Genomic DNA, 25,770 nt, shown 5'->3' with positions numbered 1-25,770 from the left:
AGGGCAGAACAAAAGCGTCCTTATAAAACATGTGGGATAGCTGGGGAGATCAGAAGACAACGTTATATATCATGTTGACTCTTTCCGGTGCAGCTGGGTAGGAGAATGCCCTTGATCTCAAGAAATTCCTGCTCCGCTATTTAAAGGTGAAGGGTCATGTCTGCAGACTCTGCCAAAGGGAAGCACACACGTGTGTGTGGACACACATGTGCCAATGGCAAATGTACAAATGTAAAGGATATACATTTTAGTGCTCTTTACAAGGTTTTAAATTTCTCAAAATAAAAGCTTTACTAACAAGCATGGTAGCACCTCTTCATTAAAAGAAAAAAATTAGCATGTTGACCTTGTGTCTCTGGCTATGTATGTCTGAACTCAGATTGATATTTTTCTAGAAACAGAATTCTTTTTAAGATGGCTACAATTCCAAAGGAAACCTCGACCCTACTTTTCCAATTCAGATGTTCACCTCTGTGCGATGAACCATGAGCCAGTTTCCATCAGACGTCTGCTTGTGGAATTCCAGATATGGGTCTGACTTTCCAAACAGATCCTGCATTAAAAAGAAAAAGCAATGATTCTCCTTTAAACCACTGCATGCTCGTTACACATTAACAACTCCTGAAGTCTGTCCTACACACTGCGGACAGAGTAGAGTTCTGCAGCCAACATAAACCACCTCCCTCCTCCCACACTTGCTGACATCCACTAGAGCTGAGACGGCACTTCTGAGAAAGCTCCTCACCTTGTGTGTCACACCCTCACTTCTCAAAAACCACAATGGCTTTAAAATACAGCATTCAAAACGGCCCACCATTAATAAAATCTGCTTGGGTTGTTTTCCTTACTAACACTGTTCATTCGCACGGCACCGTGTGGTTTTCGGTCAGCAATATTCCAGCACTAGTCCAACTAACTCTCTGAGGGACCACCGATAAATGGATTCACAGAGTCTAGATGATTTGCTAAGATCACAGATCTAGCTGCTGATACAGCTGAGTCTTGACTCTGTATCTTACCCTTCTATTTCCACTTGCACACATGAGAGCGGAGGTAAATATGCAGAGTGTGCAGAGAATTAATTCAAGGACACAAAGTACATCTTTCCCTCTGGGATTCCCCACAGCACTCCCAGGCTGTGGAGTGCTCAACAGTGCCCTGCCCGCCACCCTCCAGGACACACAGACATACACACTCATACACAGAGACACATTCGCAGACACAAGACAGCAGGGTCTGGCAGGAACTGATGGTCTAAGTCAGTGGTCCCCAACCCCCGGGCCGCAAACCAGTACCAATCTGTGGGCCATTTGGTACCAGTCTGCAGAGAAAGAATAAATAACTTACATTATTTCCATTTTATTTATATTTAAGTCTGAACGATGTTTTATTTTAAAAAATGACCAGATTCCCTCTGTTACATCCATCTAAGACTCACTCTTGATGCTTGTCTTGTAAGTTCGACAATTATATTTTAAAATACCGCAGTTTTTACTCCAGTCGCATAATTTTATTTTGTGCATTTATCCGTCCCACCCTAAAGGCCGGTCCATGAAAATGTTTTCTGACATTAATCTGGTTCGTGGCCCAGAAAAGGTTGGGGACCACTGCTTTAAGTGATGGTCAGATGACAGAGCTCACGTTGACCGCATTATCATTTTCTCAAACAGGATGTATCCCTGTGGACACCTGCATTGCGTACCCACCTTATTATCCAGCTTTCTGGCTTCCATTTCAAACAAGACCACTCTGTTGTCCTTTATTTCTTCAGCTGAAATCTGTGAGCAGACAAGGTAAGTGACAGGAAGCATGTGTTAGGAATTCAGGTGCACTCAGGACATGCTGATATCCTGATGCTTAACAGTACATGAGATTTATATTAATATAAATGAGTCAAAGGTTAAAAACTAAACAGTACAAATAAGAGATTGATCATTATAGCTTTCACACATGTGCAATAAATATCTCCCCTAAATCTGCTCCATCTGCACTGGGCACCTTCCCTTTTCAGATGCTGCTGCCCAAACCATCTCCCCACTGCAGTGAGAGCAGAGCCCCAGAGAGCATCACAGCACCAGCTGACGCTGCAAACCCTGAGATGTGTGAGTAAGTCACACCTAGAAAACACTAGCAACTGAAATAACACATCATCATTTTTCATTCTGTTTAACTGAGTCATGGTGCTTACAACCAAATTGCAGGCTGTCGTGCTCTGAGCCATGGAAGTCAGCACCCCCAACATTTAAATTAGAATGAAACAGCCACTCAGGGAAATGAGCCTCGTGGTGGCAGTAACCCCAGATGCGGCTCTCAGGGAGTCGGCCCTCACTCGCTGGGCACCGTCAGATGCCGTCGCTCTGGGAGTGACCGACTGACACAGGCTATAGAGGTAAGATCAGTGAAAGCATGGCATATATAGTTTGGGCTCTAAAGGAGGATGAGGCATGTGTTCACTAGCCCAGAACCAGGAGTGCACAGGGGAAGTGCAGCTGGGGGACTGGGCAGCAGAGTGCAGGCACAGAGAGATGAGGTTCCGGCCGGGCACAGTGGAGACCCCGGGACTAACTCCATCCTGAAGAGTGTCTGCCATGGGGAGAAGACAAGTCTGCAGGGAGCCAGGTGGACCTTTCAGCTGATGAAGTAGTTTCTCCCTATGTGGGGAGTTCACACTTTATGGCCCTACAGACAATAAAGTGCACATGAAGTTTCCTCTCTGTCTGGCATACGGTTCCCCTGTGTGAGGCTCTTGGCAGCGCGGGGGGTGGGCGGGGGGGGGGCAGGAAGATGGCGACGCCATGGGGGGGGAATGGTGAGGCATGGCTACAGGTGTCTGATGGTACCATGTCAAGTGACCTCTTACATAAATGTTTTGAGGCAAAAGACTGATATCGTTACCGTGATGCTGCCCTTCCCCGCAGGTCTGCCGTTCCTAAGCACGAGCGGTCGTGTCAGCTTCTTACTGGAAACAATCTGTTCAAGATAGAAAGTGAGACAAAGAGCTGCTTCCCTTCACCTTGTGAATGTTTACACTGTATGGCTTTGAAAAAAACGCTTGAGTATATAGTTCACTTAAAAAGTCATTAGAAACAAAAACAGAAAGTCCATCTCATAAGGATGTCACGATTTTAAAACACAAGGACACGTGTGAAACTCACAGGGAACTATTTCCAAGGAGGCGATCTGAAGACACAACCTCCCCCAGCACCAGCCCACAAGTCCCTTTATCAGCTCTTTCAGAGCTGGGCTTCCTCAGCACAGTGGGAGAGGGCCAGTCTCACGGAACAAACCACTGAGACAACGCCGTTGCTGAAAGGCCGGCCAGACCTCGGAACACACAAAACACAGGACTTAATTTCTCAGCTGACACATAACTTTGATAGATAACCCCCACCAAATACCACTTTGACTAAAATAACATAGTAGACCCAGGTCCTCTCCATCAGCTATCACGTCTCAAATTCATTTTAATATTAGCTATATTGACTTTTGTCAAAAAATAAATACTTTAACTTCCCTTTGATATTATTTATCAAGTTTTATAAAACTGATCAGCTCCCTATTGTCCTTGAGAAATAGGAAATGCCATGGTCTCCAAGCAATTCAATACGGGACAATGGACTTTTAAAAGACAAATTTGAAACATAAATATCACCCACTGAAAAAACAATGATTCCTCCCGTGAAAGCTTCCCAATTCTATATAAATGGTCATGACCTCTCCTTGGAAGTACGATTCTGGGTGCACAGACACACCCCTGTCCTAACCAAACCTGTCCTGTATTGGAAAGACATAGCTAGGCCACTAAACACGGTGAATGCTTAGGCTCAGGTAAATGCAGGAGAGACCCAGCGAGCAAGGGAGGGGTCCCCAGGCTCCAGGCTTAAAGGTATGAACCCTAGCTGAGGAGCAGTGAGCCGGGGGAGGCGTGGTCGGGTAACAGGTACCAGTCCTGCCAGTTAGATCATGAGTAGGTGCTGTCCTGTTATAGTATTTGTGATTAAACATAAGGACAGGTGTGCTGACACCTGTAACCAGCATTGCAGTGGTTTAGTCATTTATTGAAAAGTTGAGTGAACATACCTAACTCCAAAGGATTAATAGGCTTTGACAAGCACACCTGGTTCCTCCCTCAGGAAAGTAACCATAAATCATACAATGGTCAAGCTGACTGTACCAGTGTATGAACCTGATTACATGGTTTCCAACTTTACAGACTAAACTAATGAGCCTGACTGGTGGTGGTACAGTGGATAGAGCATCAAACTGGGACACTGAGGACCCAGGTTCAAAACCCTGAGGTGGGTTTTGGCCGGTTGGCTCAGTGGTGGAGCGTCGGCCTGGCGTGCAGAGGTCCCGGGTTCGATTCCCGGCCAGGGCACACAGGAGAAGCGCCCATCTGCTTCTCCACCCCTCCCCCTCTCCTTCCTCTCTGTCTCTCTCTTCCCCTCCCGCAGCCGAGGCTCCACTGGAGCAAAGATGGCCCAGGCATTGGGGATGGCTCCTCGGCCTCTGCCCCAGGTGCTGGAGTGGCTCTGGTCGCAAGGGAGCGACGCCCCAGAGGGGCAGAGCATTGCCCCCTGATGGGCAGAGTGTCGCCCCCTGGTGGGTGTGCCGGGTGGATCCCAGTTGGGCGCATGCGGGAGTCTGTCTGACTGTCTCTCCCCGTTTCCGGCTTCAGAAAAATAAAGAAAAAAAAACAACAAAAAAAAACCCCTGAGGTCACCAGCTTGAGTGCAGACTCATCCAGCTTGAGCACCAGGTTGCCAGTTTGAGCATATGATCATAGATACAAACCCACAGTCACTGGCTTGAAGCCCAAGGTCACTGATAAAGCCCAAGGTCTCTGGCTTGAACAAGGGGTCACTAACTTGGCTGGAACTGCCAGGTCAAGGCAAGTAAGAGAAGAAATCAATGAACAACTAAAGTGCCATGACTATAAGTTGATGCTTCTCATCTCTATGCCTTCCTGTCTCTCTCATTTAAAAAAAAAATCAGCCAACCAGATGGTGGTATAGTAGATAGAGAGTTGAACTGGGACATGGAGAACCCAGGTTCAAAACCCCGAGGTCGCTGGTTTAAGCACGGACTCATCTCGTATGAGCACAGCTCAACAGTTTGAACCCTAGGTCGCTGGCTTGAGCAAGGGGGTCACTTGCTCTGCTGTAGCCTCTTGATCAAGGCACATATGAGAAAGCAATCAATGAACAACTAAGGTACCGCTACAAGAATTGATGCTTCTCATCTTTCTCCCTTCCTGTCTGTCTGTCGCTCTCTCTGTCTTTTGCTGTCTCTGTCACACACACAAAAAAAATTAAACTAATAAAAAGGTCCAATTTTTCAGGGATGTAAAGTATAGCATAGGGAACGTAGTAATAATGTCATAACTATGCACGGGGCCAGGTGGGGACTGGAAATATCAGGGGGATCACTTTGTAAAGTACATGACTATCTAACCATTGTGCTGTACACCTCAAACTAATACAAAATAATATTGAATGTCAACTGGAATTGAAAAACTATTTTTTAGAGGATTCCAAAATGGCAACAGAGTAGGCAAATGTTCCAACTGCCACCTCCCAGGACCAAATTAAATTACAAATTAAATTAAGAATAATCATCACGAAAAACCAACGTTGGAAGAAATGAAGAGGTCTCTATAACCAAGGACCACAGAAGAAGCCAACCAAGTCTGGTCGAAAGTGTGGAGATGCAGTGGGGCTGCCCTGCTCACAGGAGTGAGAGGCAGCAAAGGATCCAGAAGGACTCTCACTGTGAGGAGAGGGACCCTGAGAGGTGGGGGTTCTCAGCCTTAGGCCCAAAGCCCTAGCCTAGAGCCCCAGTGACTAGAAGAGGTAACCAGATAGCACTGAGTGGTGAAAAGAGCAGGGTTTCTGTCTGTGAGAAAGACTCAGCTTTCAAAGATGCAGAGTCAGTCTTAAAGGGCCGTGCAGAAAATCTCGCTCACGGCCACTTACCTGGGGTTCCGGGGTCGGGAGAGCTGAGAGGACTGGAGTTGCATGAGGAGAGTGTGAAATTGGAGGCACAGGGAGAGACACAGTGACGGTGACCGGAGCACCTGTGCTGAGTCATTCTCCAGTGCTAGAGTGGTCGTTTTCATGGGAGGAACAAACCCTCTGTCCTGCACCAGTCTGGGGAAAGGCAACTGCCCCACACCCAGAAATCTCTCCAGCTCCAGCCAAAGCAAAGGGTCTTTCTAGAAGGCGAGGAAGCAGGGGGTGAGTCAGTGACTCAGTTTCCAGTGAGACCGGAACTACACCACCCCTTTCCACTGCTGAAAACGCATCCTGCCCCCAAAAAGCCTGCGGGCAGACCACACCCTGGATCTCAGAGGTCACACCCACTATACTCCTGTGGCCACAACCTACTGAGATCTGAAAAAAAAAGTCTGGATAGAGTGACAACTGGAGCCAAGGAGCAAGCCATGCCCACTACCCTTCCTAATTTCTGGAGTTCCCTGCTGGGCCCACCGAGCATCCAGAAGTAAGAGGGAGCAGAAAGAGGAACTCAGAGAAATTCAGGCTTTTCTGTGGCTCACATTGTTGGGGAGAAATAAATTTCAAGTATCCAGCAGAGGCTGAGGGATTAGGTCCTGGAGTAGGGGCCACAATCACTGTACAGAGCTACTGCCCAAGAGACACCTGAAGTAGGGGGTCCCACTAAGGTAGTATTCCCAACCTCAGCTGCCCTAACCCAACAAACTTGCAATCTGTACAGGGGTTGGTTAGGTGAGGCCCTTTGGGCCCACACTACAGTCTTTCAACAGAGGACTCTGGAAAGACGAGGCAGCTGCAAGAGGAGGTGGAGCAGCTAAAAAGCGGAGGCAAATCTTTCACAGCTGCTGACATATCTAAGCAGGAGGAAGCTGATCCTTATAGACAGGTTGGCCCCTCCCACACTACCCAGGCAGAGAAACCATAGACACAAACAGCAAAAGGAGCAGTAGCTGCTGACAAGTAGCCCACAGCGGATTACAAACAACAGATGATGCTGAACCAAAAAGATCTAGAAACAACACAACTGATAGCTGGAAACAAACTACTTAAACCCTAGACTCAGTTAGTTATTCAAACAGCAAATCAAAAGAAGGAGTCTATACACAGAAAAAATTGGGAAGATAGAGAAATACAATCCAAATGAATCAACAAGAGAAATCCCCAGAAAAAGAACCAAATAAGATGGAAGTATCCAAATTACCAGATGCAGAGTTTTAAAATAATGATAGTTGGGATGCTCAAGGATCTTAGAGTAACAATGGATGGTCACAATGAGCACCTAAATAAAAAGATAGCAAGCATCAAAAAGGACATTGAAATCATAAAAAAGAATCAGTCAGAAATGACAAATACAATAGCAGAAATGAAGACTACACTAGAAGGAATTAACAGCAGGCTGGATGAAGCAGAGGATGGAATCAGCAATTTAGAGGACAAGAAAAACGAAAGTACAGAAGCACAGCAGCAAAAAGAAAAGAGGCTCAAAAAGTCTGAGGAAACTCTAAGAGAGCTCTGTGACAACAAAAAGAGAAACAACATCTGCATCATAGAGGTTCCTGAAGGAGAAGAGAAAGAACAAGGGATAGAGAACCTGATTGAAGAAATCATAGCTGAAAACTTCTATAATTGATGAAGGAAAAAAGTCACACAAGTTCAAGAAGCACAGAGAGTACCATTACAGAGGAACTCAAAGAGGCCTACAACAAGACACATCATAATTAAAATACCAAAGTTAAGAAATAAAGAATACTAAAAGATGCGAGAGAAAAGCAGTCCATTACCTACAAATGAGCCCCCATAAGGATGACATCCAATTTTTCAACAGAAACACTTGAGGCCAGATGGGAATGGCAAGAAATATTCAAAGTAATGCAAAGCAAAAGCCTACAACCAAGACTTCTTTATCCAGCAAAGTTATTTAAAATTGAAGGAGCCCGACCAGGCAGTGGCGCAGTGGATAGAGCATCAGACTGGGATGTGGAGGACCCAAGTTTGAGACCCTGAGGTCACCAGCTTGAGCACAGCTCATCTGGTTTGAGCAAGGTTCACCAACTTGAGCCCAATGTCACTGATTCGAGCAAGAAGTCACTCAGTCTGCTGTAGCCTCCCAGTCAAGGCACATATGAGAAATCAATCAATGAACAACTAAGGAACCACAATGAAGAATTGTTGTTTCTCATCTCTCTCCCTTCCTGTCTGCCTGTCCCTATCTGTTCCTCTCTGACTCTCTCTGTCTCTGCCTTAAAAAAAAAAAAAAATTGAAGAACTAAAAGCTTTCCAGACAAAAAAAAACTAAAGTAATTCATTACAACTAAACCAATACTCCAAGAAATGTTAAGGGGCCTGCTGTAAACACAACAAAGGGAAAAAAAAAAACAGAGAAGAAGAGGACTGTAGATTTAAAGAATAAAATGGCAATAAACAACTGCATATCAATAATAACCTTAAATGGATTAAATGCTCCAATCAAAAGATACATGGTAGTGCATAAATATGAAGACAGAACCCGTTCATATGCTGCCTACAAGAGACTCACCTCAGAACAAAAGATACACATAAACTGAGAGTAAAGGGAAGGAAAAAAGTATTTCACGCAAACAGAAAGGAAAAAAGCACAAGTAGCAATACTTATCTCTGACAAATTAGATTTTAAATTAAAGGCTATAGTAAGGGATAAGGAAGGTCACTACATAATGATAAAGGGAGAATCCAACAGTAACATATAACCATTATAAATATCTATGTGCCTAATATAGGAGCACCTAAATATATAAAGCACATATTGATGGACATAAAGGGCAAGATGAACAGCAATACAATAATAGCAGGGGATTTTAATACCCCACTAACATCAATGGATAGATCCTTAAGACAAAATTAACAAAGAAACAGCAGCCTTTAAGGACATATTAGATCAACTGCATTTAATAGATATCTTCAGAACCTTTCACCCCAAAGCAGCAGAATATACATTCTTTTCAAGTGCGCATGGCACATTCTCTAGGATAGACCACATGTTAGGACACAAAATGAGTCTCAATAAATTAAGAAGATTGAAATCATATCAAGCATCTTCTCTGATCACAATGGCATAAAACTAGAAATTAACTACAATAAAAAACTGAAAAACATGCAAACACTTGGAGACTAAATAGCATGTTATTAAATAACAAATGGGTTAACAATGAGATCAAAGAAGAAATAAAAAATTCCCTTGAAACAAATGAAAATGAATATACAACAACTCAAAATTTATGGGACACAGCAAAAGCAGTTCTGAAAGGGAATTTCATAGCATTACAGGCATACCTTAAGAAGCAAGAAAAGGCTAAAATAAACAACCTAACCCTGCATCTAAAAGAACTAGAAAAAGAACAGCAAGTAAAGCCCAAAGGAAGTAGAAGGAAGGAAATAATAAAGATCAGAGCAGGCCTGACCTGGTGGTGGCGCAGTGAATAGAGTGTTGGACTGGGATGCAGAGGACCCAGGTTCGAGACCCCAAGGTCGCCAGCTTGAGCGTGGGCTCATCTGGTTTGAGCAAAGCTCACCACCTTGGACCCAAGGTTGCTGGCTCGAGCAAGGGGTTACTTGGTCTGCTGAAGGCCCACAGTCAAGGCACATATGAGAAAGCAATCAATGAACAACTAAGGTGTCACAACGAAAAACTGATGATTGATGCTGTTCCTGTCTGTCTGTCCCTATCTATTCCTCTCTCTGACTCTCTCTTTCTCTGTTAAAAAAAAAAAAAAAAAAGATCAGAGAGGAAATAAATGACATAGAGGCTAAAAACACTACAGAAAATCAATGAAACCAAGAGCTGGTTCCTTGAAAAGGTAAATAAGATTGATGAACCTTTAATCAGACTCACAAAGAAAAAAAGAGAGGACTCAAATAAATATAATTAGAAATGAGAGTGGAAAAATAACAAGACACAGCAGGAATACAAACAATTGTAAGAAAATACTATGAAGAACTGTATGCAAAAAATTGGACAACCTACGTGAAATGGACAAATTCCTTGAAACATATAATCTTTCAAAAACCAATCTGCAAGAATCAGAAAACCTAAACAGACCGATTATAACACGAGTTTGAAACAGTTGTCAAAACACTCCCAACAAACAAAATCCCTGGGCCAGATGGCTTCACATGCGAATTTTACCAAATATTCAAAGAACTGACTCCTATCATTCTCAAGCTATTTCAAAAAATTCAAGAGGAGGGAAGACTTCCAAGCTCCTTCTATGGGGTGAGTATAATCCTCATTCCAAAACCAGGCAAAGACACTACAAAGAAAGAAAACTATAGGCCAATATCCCTGATGAATTTAGATGCTAAAATCCTCAACAAAATATTAGCAAACCAGATCCAGCAATACATGAAAAAAATCATACATCATGATCAAGTGGGATTTATTCTAGGGAGGCAAGGCTAGTACAATATTCACAAATCAATCAATGAGATTCATCACAGAAACAAAAGGAAGGAGAAAAATCACATGATAATAACAATAGATGCAGAAAAAGCATTTGATAAAATCCAGCACCCATTCATGATCAAAACTTTCAGCAAAGTGGGAATATAGGGAACATACTTCAAGTTGATGAAGGCCATCTATGACAAACCCACAGTCAACTCAATGGACAAATATTAAAGCAATAGCCTTAAGATCAGGAACAAAGCAGGGGTGGCCCATTCACCATTCTTATTGACATAGTTCTGGAAGTCCTAGCCACAGCAATCAAACAAGAAGAAGAAATAAAAGGCATCCAAATTGGAAAAGAAGAAGTAAAATTATCACTATTTGCCAATGACATGATACTATGTATAGAAAACTCTGAAGTCTCAGTGAAAAACTACTGGAACTGATAAATGAATTCAGCAAGGTGGCAGGATATAAAATCAATATCCAGAAATCAGTGGCATTTTTATACACTAACAATGAACTGTCTGAAAGAGAAATTAAGGAAACAATCCCCTTCACTATTGCAACAAAACTAATTAAGTACCCAGGTGTAAATTTAACCAAGGAGGTTAAAGACCTGTACTCAGAAAATTATAAAACATTGATAAAAGAAATCAAGGAAGATAAAAAAATAAGTGGAAGCATATACCGTGTTCATGGATAGGAAGAATAAACATCTTTATAATGTCTATACTTCCCAAAGCAATCTATAAATTCAATGCAATTCCTATTAAAGTACCAGACATACTTTAAAGATATAGAACAAATATTCCAAAAATTTATATGGAACCAAAAAAGACAAAAATAGCTTCAGCAATCCTGAAAAAGAAGAATAAAGTGGGGGGTATCACACTCCCTGATATCAAGTTATACTACAAGGCCATTGTACTCAAAACAGCTTAGTACTGGCATAAGAATAGGCATACAGATCAACGGAACAGAACAAAGAACCCAGAAATAAACCCACACTTTTATGGTCAATTGATATTTGACAAAGGAGGTAAGAGCATACAATGGAGTAAAGACAGTCTCTTTAACAAATGGTGTTGGGAAAATTGGACAGGTACAAGCAAAAAAATGAAACTAGACACCAACTTACACCATTCACAAAAATAAACTCAAAATGGATAAAAGACTTAAATGTATGTCATGAAATTATAAACATCTTGGAAGAAAACATAGGCAGTAAGCTCACCGACATCTCTCGCAGCAATATATTTGCTGATTTATCTCCATGGGCAAGGGAAATAAAGGATAGGTGAAACAAATGGGACTTTATCTAACTAAAAAGCGTTTGCACAGCTAAAGACAATATGAACAAAATAAAAAGACAAACCACACAATGGGAGAACATATTCAACAATATGTCTGATAAGGGGTTAATAACCAAAATTTATAAAGAACTTGTAAAACTCAACACCAGGAGGCTAAACAATCCAAGAAAAAAAATGGGCAAAAGAGGTGAATAGACACTTCTTCGAAGAGGATATACAGATGGCCAACAGGCATATGAAAAAATGTTCAATATTACTAATCATTAGAGAAATGCAAATTAAAACCACAATGAGATACCACCTCACACCTGTCAGAATGGCAATCATTAACAAAACAACACATAATAAGTGCTGGCAAGGGTGTAGAGAAAAGGGGACCCTCCTGCACTGCTGGTGGGAATGCAGACTGGTGCAGCCACTGTGGAAAACACTATGGAGTTTCCTCGAAAAATTAAAAATGGAACTGCCATTTGAATTTGCTATCCCACTTCTAGGAATATATCCTAAGAATACCAGATCACTGATTCAAAAGAAGACATGACCTCCATGTTTATGGCAGCATTGTTTACAACAGCCAAGATCTGGAAACAACCCAAGTGTCCATCAGTGGATGAGTGGATTAAAAGCTGTGGTACTTATACACAATGGAATACTACACAGCTGTGGAAAAAGAAGGAAATCTTACCTTTTTCAACAACATGGATGGACCTGAAGACTATTATGCTAAGTGAAATAAGCCAGGCAGAGAAAGAAAATATCGTATGACCTCACTCATATGAGGAATCTAATGAATAATGTGAACTAAGGAACGAAACAGAGGCAGAGGCAGGATCAAAGGGACCAGAGAGAAAGCAGACGGAGGGAAAGGGGATGAGAGGATGGGATCAGAGAAGGGAAAGGGATTAATGAAATTATACACACATAACACAGAGATAAAGAGAGCAGGATAGCAAATCCTGAGGGAACGGGGGAAAGGCATTGGGGGGGGAGAGGGTGCAAAGGGGGTATCAAGGGGAACATAAGGAGATATATTCAATGGGACACTTGAATCTATGTAAACACAATAAATTAAAATAATAAATAAATAAATGAAAAACAATTTTTATAAGGCCCAATTCTTAGGTTAAATTTAGACACAATACAGTATAGTAGTGACTTATACTTACCTGGCCAAGGGTGCATTCACACTCTCCTAAGAAGTCATCATCGCTCAGCTCAATGGTCTTGTTGTCGATATCATAAATCCCAAATTTCAATTTCTGAACCACTTCAAAGTAGTAATCAATAACAAATGACTTGGAAAATGAGGGATTCAAGCAGTTCTTAATTCTTTCTGTGCGCTCCACCTGTGCCCACCCCAAAACAAAAGGGTTTCTTCAGATCAAAGGAGGGCTTCCATTTGACACCTTGATGTGCTACACCAGGGGTCAGGAACCTATGGCTCGCGAGCCAGATGTGGCTCTTTTGATGGCTGCATCTGGTTCACAGACAAATCTTTAATAAAAAAATAACATTAAAAATATAAAACATTCTCTTGTATTACAATCCATTCATTTCCTACCGCACATGTTCATGGTTGTGGGTGGCTGGAGCCAATCACAGCTGTCTTCCAGGACAACACCAAATTTTTATTGGATAATACATAATGTACACGGGTCGTTGTATGGCTCTCATGGAATTACATTTTAAAATAAGTGGCGTTCATGGCTCTCTCAGCCTAAAAGTTTCCCGACCCCTGTCCTACACCAAACTATATGCAGGCTCAACAGCTAAGGGAGCTCTCCCATGTATAAGAACTTACATCGTCATCAGCCAACCCGCCCAAACTGCACCAACAGATGAGATGTTTTTATGATTTTTAACATTTTTAAACTCTCATGTCATCAAAAGAACAATTCAGGTTGCTTTCAACCTACAGTATTAGTATTACCTCGTACCACTGCTGACCACTCGTGTTCATGAACAGCACGCATAGAGGATCCGACTTGGACCCTATGTCTTTGTCCAGAAGGTTGTCACAGGAAATACTCAGCTCCACCTTCGACACGCACTGCGCTGCCATCTCGAGCTGTGAGGAAACCGGGTAGGTGAGAAGGGGTGCCACTGAAAAGGAGCATCAGGAAGCCCATGTGCTCCCCATGGAACAGCAGAACTCAGGACAGCTGTTCCCACAGGGCCAAAGGGAACATGCTAGGCTGAGGCTTGATTACCCCTCGGCATTTGGACGTCACTGACATTGCTGCGGCTGGCTGCTCATTTGCTATGAGACAGAAAATGTCGTCTCTGAGACGGCAAAGAAGATGCAGTGATCATCTCTTTGCTACACTGAGCCCTGCCCTTAAGAAAAAGCCCAAGTAGCATTTAGCTACAAAACAAAAACACATTAAACTACAGCCTTAAACCTGTTTTTATCTGTTTATTTAACAAGACACTAAATGAGATATTTTCCGTTTTCAAAGATTTCAGCTAAGTCCTAAACCTGGCGAATAAAAGACCCACAAATATACCCTCCCTTTCCCACCCTCCTCATCCATTTTGCAGGGGGTGATTCTCAATCTGGGCTACTCATTGGACGCACCCAGGAGTTTTCAAAGCCACTGGTGCCGGAGTCCCCCAGGCAGAGATTAGTGTGACTAGCTTAGCAGTGGTTTCCCAACTGCCACTTCATGGACTGGTCTGCAGACCAGCGGTTGACAACCACTGTTTTAGGGTCCCCGTGGCCTCAGTGCCTTGGCTTGTGCTAATGCAGACAAGTCCAATAGACCCAGTGTTCCAAAGAAAGCTTCCAGCAAACAGGCATGGTGCACTTGTTCTATGGTTGCACCAGGAATACCAGAGTTAGCTTAACTTTCACCAGCCCCTTTCCCCTACCTCCAGTCATGGTAAGAAGAGCACTGGGGACAGGAGAGTCCTTGGGAGCTGGCCTTGAGAGGTGACAGTGCTGAGGGTGAGCTGCCTCCCTCCCTGAACCAAGGGAAAGAGAGGAGCCATGCGTGTCACCACAAAGAAGAGACAGGCATTGTGTTCCCCCAGCGACAGGCCCCTCAGCCAGCACAGCACGCAGCATGCAGTGGAGGTAGGGGTGGCGGTGGGAGGGCAGGTCCTGGAGGGGGAAGGTGCTGGCAATCTTGTGACTGTGGAGTGCTCACCACTCTGGGACATGGCTGAGATTCTGGGACAATGGCAACAAGCCCACTCATCACCCTGCTATTTAAACAGGGCTCCTGTGCTGCACAAAATGCCTAAGCAGGTCTGACACCATCAAGATTACAACGAGAAGCGCCCTTTGGCATGTCAGAAACAGCTCAAGTCTACGGAAACTCTTTAATTCCTCCAATGGACTCTCTCAACCCTCAGGGTGAGTCAGAAATCAACTAGCATTTAAGATTCCTAAATCAAAGGAAACAGAATAAGGAGACATGTATTGTAATGATCATAGCTACAAATTCCTTGGAAAAGCAATGCCTGGCCTGTGTACCTTCACCTAGAATAGAATTATTACTGACATGGGACAAAATCACAGATCCCCCATTTGCCTCCTAGATCCCCTGCCCAGGATACTGCAGGAAAGCTGACGCTGTGTGGCCTTTCATTGTGAAGACGGGCTTCTGTGTCGCTCTACATTTATTACAGTATATTCCATATACCACATGGTTCTCACAAGCTGTGCCCCAGACAACAAGGCTGGAGAGAAACCCATGACGCAGGCTAGGAACCAAGCAGGGGAGACCCTGCAGGAAGATGGGCAGTGCTGGGCTTGGAGGATTGTGTGTGAGCAGGTGAAGAGGGGACTGCACTGGGAAGGACCACCAGACGCAAGAGAGCTCAGTGAGGACAAAACATTTGTTTTACTTTCTTCCACCATGAAAGACTACCCTATTGCTCTTCTTAAAATCTTCTATCATGTGCTGGGTCATCAACAGAAGAATATGCAAAGAGCACCTCTGCGGATGTCGCTGCTGGCACGGTTCCGGCCATGATGGGTCTGCAGTTTAAAATGAGGCTGCACTCAGAGTAGCCATCAGGGGTGGTGCCCATGGGGGACATCTGTGTCCTGGAAGCCAGGCAGTGATGGAGTCATCAGCAGTGCACTCAGTGGTCACGTGCATCAGGCTGCTGTTTTGCAGCTCTTGTTGGAGAGGGGAAACCTTGCTCTCTGACTGTGTCTCTGCTGTGAGGCTGATCCACACACCCAGGGGCTGCCTTCATTTTCTGTGCAACACTCCCATCCTTGGAAATCGAGGGCTCTCTGGGTGCTGGTAGAGAATGCTCTACCTACTGTGCTCCCGGAACTTTAGACATAGGGCTTGGTGCACATAAGCAAAAGCTGCTGTTACTGCTTAATAGTAGTAATAGTAATAATAATAGTAATAGTAGTATTAACAGTAGTAATAGTACTAGTAATGATTACAGTAGTAGTAACAGTAGTAACTGTAGCAATAATAGTGCTAGTAATGTTGGTAATAGTAGTAACAGTAACAGCAGTAGTAACAGCAATAGTAACAGTAAGAGTAGTAGTATCAGTAGCTGTGGTATTTTAAGACTCCTGGCCTCCAAGGTCTGATCTCCTATCTACCCCTACTTATTCCAGCCCACACCAGGCCCCTGTGTGAACCTCTGCAAAATAGGAACAAAATGAGATTTGCAGTGATGATTATACAACCTCACAGAAATGACTTCCTCACTAGTGACAATGGAGATCCTGCAGGTAAATGTGTGCATCTAGCATGGGCCAGGCACCTTGCTTTCCATATCTGACACAGCATTCGTGGAATAAAGGTTAGTGTCAGTTTTTTCCTTTGCATTGGGCTGAGTCTTGTGGGTGCACATCAGCAGTACCCAGGATAACGCAGTGCCCCACGGACAGACTTAGGATGAGCAAGGTTTCCAAAACTCCTCCGGGAGCACAGTAGGTAGAGCATTCTCTACCAGCACCCAGAGAGCCCTCGATTTCCAAGGATGGGAGTGTTGCACAGAAAATGAAGGCAGCCCCTGGGTGTGTGTGGATCAGCCTCACAGTAGAGACACGCAGTCAGAGAACAAGATTTCTCTTCTCCAACGAGAGCTGCAAAACAGCCAGCCAGGTGTACGTGATCACTGAGTACACTGCCGATGACTATGTCACTGCCCAGCTTCCAGGACACAGATGTCCCCCGTGGGCACCAACCCCAACAGCAACTCTGAGAGCAGCCTCATTTTAAATGCAGACCCATCACGGCCGGAACCATGCCAGCAGCGACATCCACGGAGGTGCTCTTTGCATATCCGTCTATTGATGACCCAGCACATGATAGAAGATTTTAAGAAGAGCAATAGGGTAGTCTTTCATGGTGGAAGAAAGTAAAAGGACTTTTTTTGTACCCTTGGCATTCGGAAAGTAGGAGACTGGCTGGGATGAGTGAGCAGGCAGAGGAAGGCACATTATCGGGTGTGTTTTCCACCCCAAAGAGTAGATGGGCAGCAAGAAAAGACAGACAGAGCCCCTGGGACCAGGCACCAGCTTGTCCACTCTACAGGTGACTTCCTGGACCAGTGTTTGCCTTAATCATTTTGTTTCTGAAACACAGATAACTCCTAGAAATACTAAACATGTCAAGTCACCCCCAACTTTCCTAAAACAACATCCTATGACAGGGAGGATTCAAGAACTATAATAAAGAGCTCCTATTTGAAGGGGGCCTGATGTGTGAAATTTGAGGCCCATGGTCGCTCCCAGGCCCTGTCTGAAACCCTGAGGCCATGTTTGTCCCCTCATCTTCCATAGGCTCAGTGCTCTGATCTGCTCAGAGGAAGTTGGCAGGGAGACTGCCATGTGCCCCAAATCTCCGATGGGGAGGCGCAGCACCTTCCCACACCCATAGCCCAGCTCCACTTCAGGGCACCTGCATGGCTCCTCTATGCTAACCGCCCCCCCCCCACAGTGTTCGTTCCCACCACCATCCCCCCTCCATTCACACCATCACTTTATCACTTCTGATTAAAACAACAGAACTGGCTGCCCAAGGCCCACCCTAGTCTAATGCTCTCCTGAAAATCCTGGCTCTGCTCACACCTGTCCCAGCCAGCCAGGCTGAGCAGAGCCCTCTGCCCATCTCAAGGCCTTCAGGATCCTCTGTGAATGACAGCTCCTCCGTAAGCTGCTGCGACACCCATGCAGCTCGGGCTCGAGTCCTGCTTTCTCTCCAGCACCATGAGCTGAGCTTAAGAACTGGGCTGCACAGCCCCCTTCACCCAGAAGGAATAACCGTGTTTTTATTTCTTTCATAACTGTTCGTATTTCTTTCCCACTATGCACCTGGCTGTGGCCCTTTAGCCAGGTTATCTATATGAACCTCAATTTCTATAAAATGGGGATTACGAGAATTCCCTGAAAACAGTTGATCTGCAGCACGCTCAGCATATGCCAGATGCAACTCAACAAACTGCAGCAATTAGTATTTTATTAACTGCTCATATATTGATTGCCTCAGCATTAATGGCTTATTATTAAATAGTAAGACTAAAGCGCCCTTCTCATCTATGTTTATGAAGAGCTTCTTGGAATAAATAATAAAATAATCCATGGGATTTACCCAAAATTAACGAGCCTAGGTAGCCAGGTTTGACAATAGATTGAAGCTCAATTTCCTAAGTAAGTTCTCAGAAGGTCCTGTTTATTTGAGCTGCTGCACCATCAGTGCACAGGAGAGGGGGTCCAGGGCCGGCAACAATGTCTCATTATTTGTCTCAAAGTGATGGGGAGGGAAGTCAGTGCCCACCCACCAATAACAGGAACTGGATGGTCGGTATCTACCTCAGCACAGTTTTCCAAGACAACTCATGCATCAGGCTGTGGGTTACCTCGGCACAGAAAGTATTTCCTCTTTGCCTGGCTCTCACAAAGGATCCACATGGCCTGGTATCTCAGAGCCTCCTGGAGGTGCTGCTGGGCCACCTCAGGGCAGCAATGCAAGTCTGCAGTAGTGTCCTGCACTGAACACCAGGCTCCAAGAGTGGAAAACTCATGGTAAAGGCATTTACACTGAGCCTGTCCTAGATGTGGACAGAAAGTGATGCCCACATTTTTGGGGAGTTTTGTTTTGCTGGGGTGTTATTTTTTGTATTTTTCCGAAGTGAAAAGCGGGGGGCGCAGACAGAGACTCCTGCATGTGTCCGACCAGGATCCACCCAGCATTCCCACCAGGGGGCAATGCTCGACCTATCTTGGGCATTGCTCCGCTGCAACCAGAGCCATTCTAGCCCCTGAGGCGGAGGCCATGGAGCCATCCTCAGCACCTGGGTCTACTTGGCTCCCATGAAACCTTGGCTGTGGGAGGAGAAAAGAGAGAGAAAAATGAGAGGGGGGAGGGTAGAGAAGCAGATGGGCGCTTCTCCTGTGTGCCCTGGCCAGGAATCGAAGCCGGGACTTTCACATGCTGGGCTGACATTCTACCACTGAGCCAACCAGCCAGGGCCTGGGTTTTGTTTTTAAGATGAGAGGAGGGGAGATAGCGAGGCAGACTCCCACAAGCACCCTGACCCTGACCAGGATCGAACCAGCAACCCCGTCTGGAGCTGATCCTTGAGTTCCGAACTATTTTTAGCACCTAAGGCTGATGCTCAGACCAACCAAGCTATCCTCAGCACCTGGGGCCACACTCAAACCAACTGAGCCACTGGCTGTGGGAGGGGAAGAGGGAGAGAAGGGGGAGAAGCAGATGCTCACTTCTCCTGTGTGCCCTGACTGGGAATCAAATGCAGGAAGTCCATATGTTGGGTCGATGCTCTATCCACTGACCCACTGGCCAGGGCCTCATGGTTTTTTTAAATCGCTGCTACGGACACTAGAAATGGATATAGGGAAGTAGGTCAAGCATTAAAGCACACAGAGAAAAGATGTGTGTTCTTTTCAGTGTGGAAAGGGAACCCGGCAGGGGTGGGGTCACTGGATCAAAGTGGCCTGTACTCCTGTGGGCAGGTATCTAACTTACCTAGGCTTCAGTGTCTCACATGTTAAGTCTGAGTCTTCAGTCACTTCAGGTAACCTCTAAGGCAGACGTCCCCAAACTTTTTACACAGGGGGCCAGTTTACTGTCCCTCAGACTGTTGGAGGGCTGGACTATAAAAAAAACTATGCGCCTGACCTGTGGTGGCACAGTGGATAAAGCATAGGCCTGGAATGCTGAGGTTGCCGGTTCGAAACCCTGGGCTTGCCCGGTCAGGGCACATATGGGAGCTGAGGCTTCCTGCTCCTCCCCCCTTCTTTCTCTCTCTCTCTCCTCTAAAATGAATAAATAAATAAAAAACTTTTAAAAAAATCAAATGCTTTTAAAAAAAAAAAAAAAAAACTATGAACAAATCCCTATGAACACTGCACATATCTTATTTTAAAGTAAAAACACAAAACGAGAACAAATACAATTTTAAAATAAAGAACAAGTAAATTTAAATCAACAAACAGACCAGTATTTCAATGGGAACTATGGGCCTGCTTTTGGCTAATGAGATGGTCAATGTGCTCCTCTCACTGACCACCAATGAAAGAGGTGCCCCTTCTGGAAGTGCAGCGGGGGCCGGATAAATGGCCTCAGGGGGCCGCATGCAGCCCGCGGGCCGTAGTTTGGGGACCCCTGCTCTAAGGCCCCCAGTTAGTGCATTATGACTCTCAATTATAGTAGATACCAAATGTGATTAGAAAGTGGTACTAAAGAGTAGGAATTTTTTTTAAAAAGTAGAAAAATATCAGAAAATTCATAAGGAACCAAAAAGAGAAATAGAAAGAAAAAGATAAAGTTTCCCAAATTCAGCCTCTGTCTTCCACTACAGAAAAAGCTGTATCTGGCCTGACCAGGTGGTAGCGCAGTAGGCAGGTGTCCCCAAACCACGGCCCGCGGGCCGCATGTGGCCCCCTGAGGCCATTTACCCAGCCCCCCCCCCCCCGCTGCACTTCCAGAAGGGCCACCTCTTTCATTGATGGTCAGTGAGAGGAGCACTGTATGTGGCGGCCCTCCAATGGTCTGAGGGACAGTGAACTGGCCCCCTGTGTAAAAAGTTTGGGGACCCCTGATAGAGCGTCAGACTGGGATGCAGAGGAAACAGGTTCAAAACCCCGAGGCTGCTGGCTTGAGCACAGGCTCACCAGCTTGAGCGCAGGGTCGCTGGCTTGAGTGTGGGATCATAGACATGACCCCTTGGTTGCTGGCTTTAGCAAGGGGTACTCGCTCACTTGACCCCCAACCCCTGTCAAGGCACATATGAGAAAGCTATCAATGAACAACTAAGGAGACTAAGGAGCCGCAAAAGAGAATTGATGCTTCTCATCTCTCTCCCTTCCTGTCTGTCTGTCCTTATCTATCCCTCTTTCTTCCTGTCTCTGTCAAAAGAAAGAAGGGAGGGAGGGAGGGAGGGAGGGAGGGAGGGAGGGAGGGAGGGAGGAAGGAAGGAAGGAAGGAAGGAAGGAAGGAAGGGGAAAGGAAAGGAAAAGAAAAGAAAAAGGAAAGGAAGAGAAAGAAAGAAAGAGAAAGAGAGAAAGAAGAAAAGGGAAAGGGAAAGGGAAAGGGAAAGGGAAAGGGAAAGGGAAGGGAAGGGAAGGCTGTATCTGAAAAAAATAGATTTAGATACTGGTACTTTCTCACTAGTTAGGCACCTTTGCTTGAAGTTGTCACTACATTCTTTCTCCTGAGATGACTTGGAAAATAATGCTTATCAGCCAATGGGTCGCCGGCCCGAGCGTCCATGCAGCAGGGCAGGGAGGCAAGCTTTCCTACCGTGCACAGGGTCGCTCACCATTAAACCCTCAGCGCAGCAAAAGGGATCTGCATCTGGCCTACATTTTTAAAAGAAAATAAATTTCCAGATTCTCAAGTTATCCTGAATAAAATCTAAATAGTAATAATTATTGCTGGTACCAGAACTTTCAGAACCAGGAAAGCAGGAGCTACCTCAAGTGTTGATGCCTGATCACTCTTGATTTTAAAACAAATAAGTATCTGCAGGTCCACCCTGGCCTTACTGCTAACGAGTGAGCAGCTAATGAAGGCCACTTCCTTGATTTCTCTAGAAAACCTCTATGATATATGGCTCTGTCCTGACTCATAACAGGCCACAAGGTTTACTGAATGCACATTTCAGGTTATACTCCTCTAATCCCCATGCTACGGTGTATACATATAGAAACGTCACGATTCCTTTTCCAGTTTATCACAGGAAGAGTTCACCGGAGGGGCACTGAGGTAGGTGTTAAAAGGAGTCAGATGCAATGACAGCATCTCAGTAGTGCCTCACTTTATCACCATGCCTCTTGGCAAAATGAGACACAAAGGACCCACCTACCGAGTGAGTCATCTTTTACCAAAAGCTGCCTTGATAAAAATCAGAGCTGCGTTCCCTCCTAGAAAACTCCAGCTGTTCAGTGGACACATGTATTTAATTGGGCAAAGGGGGGTATTTTGCATTTGTCACTACATGCCTCTCCCTAGTTGTGACAATGGTATGAGAATTCTCAGTTCGAAACTGCAGCAACGACAACTGTTCTCAAGGCTTGAAAGTATGCTGGACAAGGACTGTGTTTATGCATTTCCTGATTTCAAGGGTATTATTCCCTGTATGGTTGTTCAGCTCTCCATTTCAGCTGTTCCTAACTTTTCAGCAAACCCCTAGATAAGACTTTATCAGGAACAGCTGACTGGTACCGTTCATCCGCTCAGCATCATTGTACACATACTCAAAGGCAGCCTGCTGCATCAGGCACTCCCCTAAGGTTCTGGGGACAAAGCACCAAACAGACAAGTATTCTTGTCCTCCTGAAGTTATACTGCAGGGAGCTAGAACTGAAATTACACTGTATACAGGTGGTAAGAAGTGCTAGAGACCAATAAAGCAGGGAGAGGGAGCAAGAGGTCCTGAAGGCAGGCGGGCAATTTTAGATATACTATAACCTTAATTTTGACAACATCATCAGGAAATACTTGTTCTGATTTTCGCTTCCTGATCCCTGAAGAGATAATGTGGATGGGCAAGTTCCTCTTTACAACTGCAGGGATCTATATTAGCATGTGCTGTCAACTTGAGTCTAGAGCAGGGGTCTCAAACTCCGCATGCGGCCCGCTGAACAATTTTGTGCGGCCCGCAGACTAATCCACGAAGTTCAAAATATTTTGGATAAAATTAAGTAAGCCCTAGGGGCCTACTTGTATTTTTCATTTCTCTAGCATCCTAGCTAGATATTAGCTTAGTTAACAGCAGTTGTGATGCGAACTACAGTTTCTGGTCGTTTTGTGACACTGAATAAACTGCATGTACGATTGTGCTTGTTGTACTGATTTTTTTTTTGTTTTCAACTGCAATGAGAAAAGTGTTGCATAACAGTTGCCTTTTGTAGACCTAGTGCGGCCCGCCAAACGGCTGTGATCTTGCTCTGCGGCCCACATGCTGAATTGAGTTTGAGACCCCTGGTCTAGAGGTAAGGCAAACTAACCTCAGAACACCAAAGGAGCCTAATGACAATGTACATCACCACCACACTGTTGCTTCAGTAATTTTCACAGGAACCAGACATTACACATCCACTTGGTAACAGGGCTTTCAAAATGATTTGTTAAAATGAATATGTGTGTTTTCTTCATATTTTCATGAAGAAACTATATTAGTATGCTGTCCAGCTAAATTATATCGGTAATTCTGACCATCATGCTAACTATTTTCATGTCTTTGCTGAAATTATAATTGCATACTGGTAAGCCATCGTGTGTAAAAAGAAATCTCTCGGCCTCTCCAGGAAAATTACAGTGCCACCTTCCACCTGCCAGCTTTTTCAAATACATTTAAGCCAGCATAATCGTTATTGGAATGTTATCAAGATGTATACATAATGTCTGCTTTTGATTATCATATCAGACACTTAAATAATGTACTTAAATAGAATATATGACACTTGACTGACCAGGTCGTGGTTCAGTGGGTAGAGTGTCAACCTGGGACGCATAGGACCCAGGTTCAAAACTCGAGGTCACTGGCTTGAGCGTAGGCTCACCAGCTTCAGGTGGGGATGAGTATGGGATCATGGTCATGACCCCATGGGTCGCTGGTTTAAGCCCAAAGGTCTCTGGCTTGAAGCCCAAGGTCTCTGGCTTAAGCCCAAGGTCACTGGTTTGAGAAAGGGGTCACTGGCTCGGCTGGAGCCTGCCCAGTCAAGGCACATATGAGAAAGCAATTAATGAACAACTAAAGTGACACAACTACGAGCTGATGCTTCTCATCTCTCTCCCTTTGTGTCTGTCCCTCTCTTTCTCTCTCTCAAACACACACACACACACACACACACACACACACGACACTTTACTTTTAGGTGCTAATTTACACCTCCTTCTCAGCCAATCTTCCAGCAAGTATGTTACAGATTTATTTGGACTTTAACCTGATTAGCAATCTTCCCAAGAAAGGTAAGAAGGTGAAGGGAAACAGCGGTGGGCAGGAAGCTGGCCTGCAGGATGAAGGGAATAGGGGGCACATGAAAGGAAAGCCCATGTGTGGACTTTGAGAGTGGCTTTGATCCTCACTTGGAGATGCATGAGTAGCAGTGGTTCATTACAAATCTTGGAAGCTCAAAATGTTATTTAATCCCATTTTACATCCAATGCTGACCTTAGTTTCACTGACTTTCTATCATAATAAATCACTGATTTAAGAATGCTTTGAAATGGAACATTCTAACAGAAACAGAAAAAAGTGCAGCTGTGTCTAAAGCTTCAGGACCAAGAACTGACAGGCACTGGGGTCAGCAGGAACCAGGTATTGGGACAGACATGTGGAGGAAATGTTCAGGACAGAAGTGTCACCATTGTAGAGAGCGTATGTGTAATCCTTAGGTTCCTTAAAGTTACGTGAGAATGAAGGGTGTTATCTACAAAGTGTTCAGTTATAGGTAAAATTAGGAGACATGTCCAGTCAGTAAGTAGCCCTTAAAAGAAAAGCCCTTAAAGATAAAAGGGGCTTGTCCCTGTCCTGACAACTCCTGTCCCTTTCCATTCTTTTTTTTTTTTCTTTTTAAAGCTAGAGGAGGGGAGATAGATAAGATTCCTGCGTGTGCCCTGACTAGGATCCACCTGGCAACATCCCTGTCTGGGGCTGATGTTCAAATCAATGGAGCCATTCTCAGCTCCTGGGGCTGACGCTTGAACCAATCGAACCAATTGAGAAGGGAAACGAGAGATAAGGGGAAGGCAGAGAGGAAGAGAAGCAGATGGCTGCTTCTCATATGTATCCTGATTGGGGATTGAACCCGGGACATCCGCATGCCAGGCCGACTACCCACTGAATCAACCGGCCAGGGCCTGTCCTTCTTCATTCTTTAGGGGCTAGATCTGGGAAGAAATCCCAAAAGAGCAGGCACTCTGACTGAGGGATATGCGCCTGGCACTTTCCAGACCCCATCTCATCCAGAGCCTCCTCCTGCATTCAGTCCGAGACTGGCCTCTGAACTGTTTCAGGCCAGAGGCAAATGTATTTTTCCAATTCATCAGCTAAAAAAGGAACTGCCTTTTAGAAAATTCTCACCAAGGCAAAAAAGCAGCCCTGGGTACCACACACAGATCACTGTGTTGGTGTCGCTGTAACTGTTCTTTGTTTTCGTATCCTCACTGGCTTTTGTGTAACTGGGCTCTGGGCCCGCACAAGTTCTGTTTGTGGCTGGCAGCCTCAGGGCTGGAGTGTGCTGACCCCAGTTTGTAACCACAGCAGGATATACGTCGCTATATATAGCTTACAGGAACCAGGAGCCAGACGCTTTGCTGTGCTACAAATATCATCTAATTTAATTCTCCGTTCTTCCTAGGAGCCCTACGACTTAAGAGGCATTGGAACTCCACCTTACAAATGCAGAAGCAGGCCCTGGGAGGTTAACCTGCCCAAGGTCACACAGCTACCAGACCTCAGGGCACAGGTCTGAGCCCTCGGTACCCCTCTCATCCTGGAGTCCTGTTCTTACCTTAAGCCCCAAAACCCGTGCTCTGAGATCGTACAGACCCGAACTTCAACCGTA

The 25,770-nt window shown here is 44.9% G+C and overlaps 1 protein-coding gene across 2 annotated transcripts in view; it reads right to left on the bottom strand.

Annotated features, from left to right (window-relative positions):
• The window catches only part of CPNE3 (copine 3), a 51,036-nt gene that overhangs the window by 24,729 nt on the left and 537 nt on the right, over nucleotides 1-25,770 (bottom strand). For both annotated transcript variants that reach the window (XM_066266465.1, XM_066266466.1), the window contains exons 2-6: nucleotides 13,684-13,821; nucleotides 12,920-13,099; nucleotides 2,896-2,970; nucleotides 1,707-1,778; nucleotides 470-553 (exon numbers count right to left, since the gene is read on the bottom strand). In XM_066266465.1, the coding sequence (XP_066122562.1) occupies nucleotides 470-553; nucleotides 1,707-1,778; nucleotides 2,896-2,970; nucleotides 12,920-13,099; nucleotides 13,684-13,815 (543 nt within the window). In that variant the 5' untranslated portion in view covers nucleotides 13,816-13,821. The remainder of the gene's footprint in view (nucleotides 1-469; nucleotides 554-1,706; nucleotides 1,779-2,895; nucleotides 2,971-12,919; nucleotides 13,100-13,683; nucleotides 13,822-25,770) is intronic.

Source organism: Saccopteryx bilineata, chromosome 3 (genome assembly GCF_036850765.1).
Source record: "Saccopteryx bilineata isolate mSacBil1 chromosome 3, mSacBil1_pri_phased_curated, whole genome shotgun sequence".
Taxonomy (NCBI): Eukaryota; Metazoa; Chordata; class Mammalia; order Chiroptera; family Emballonuridae; genus Saccopteryx; species Saccopteryx bilineata.
This window is presented reverse-complemented; position numbering and strand designations above follow the sequence as displayed.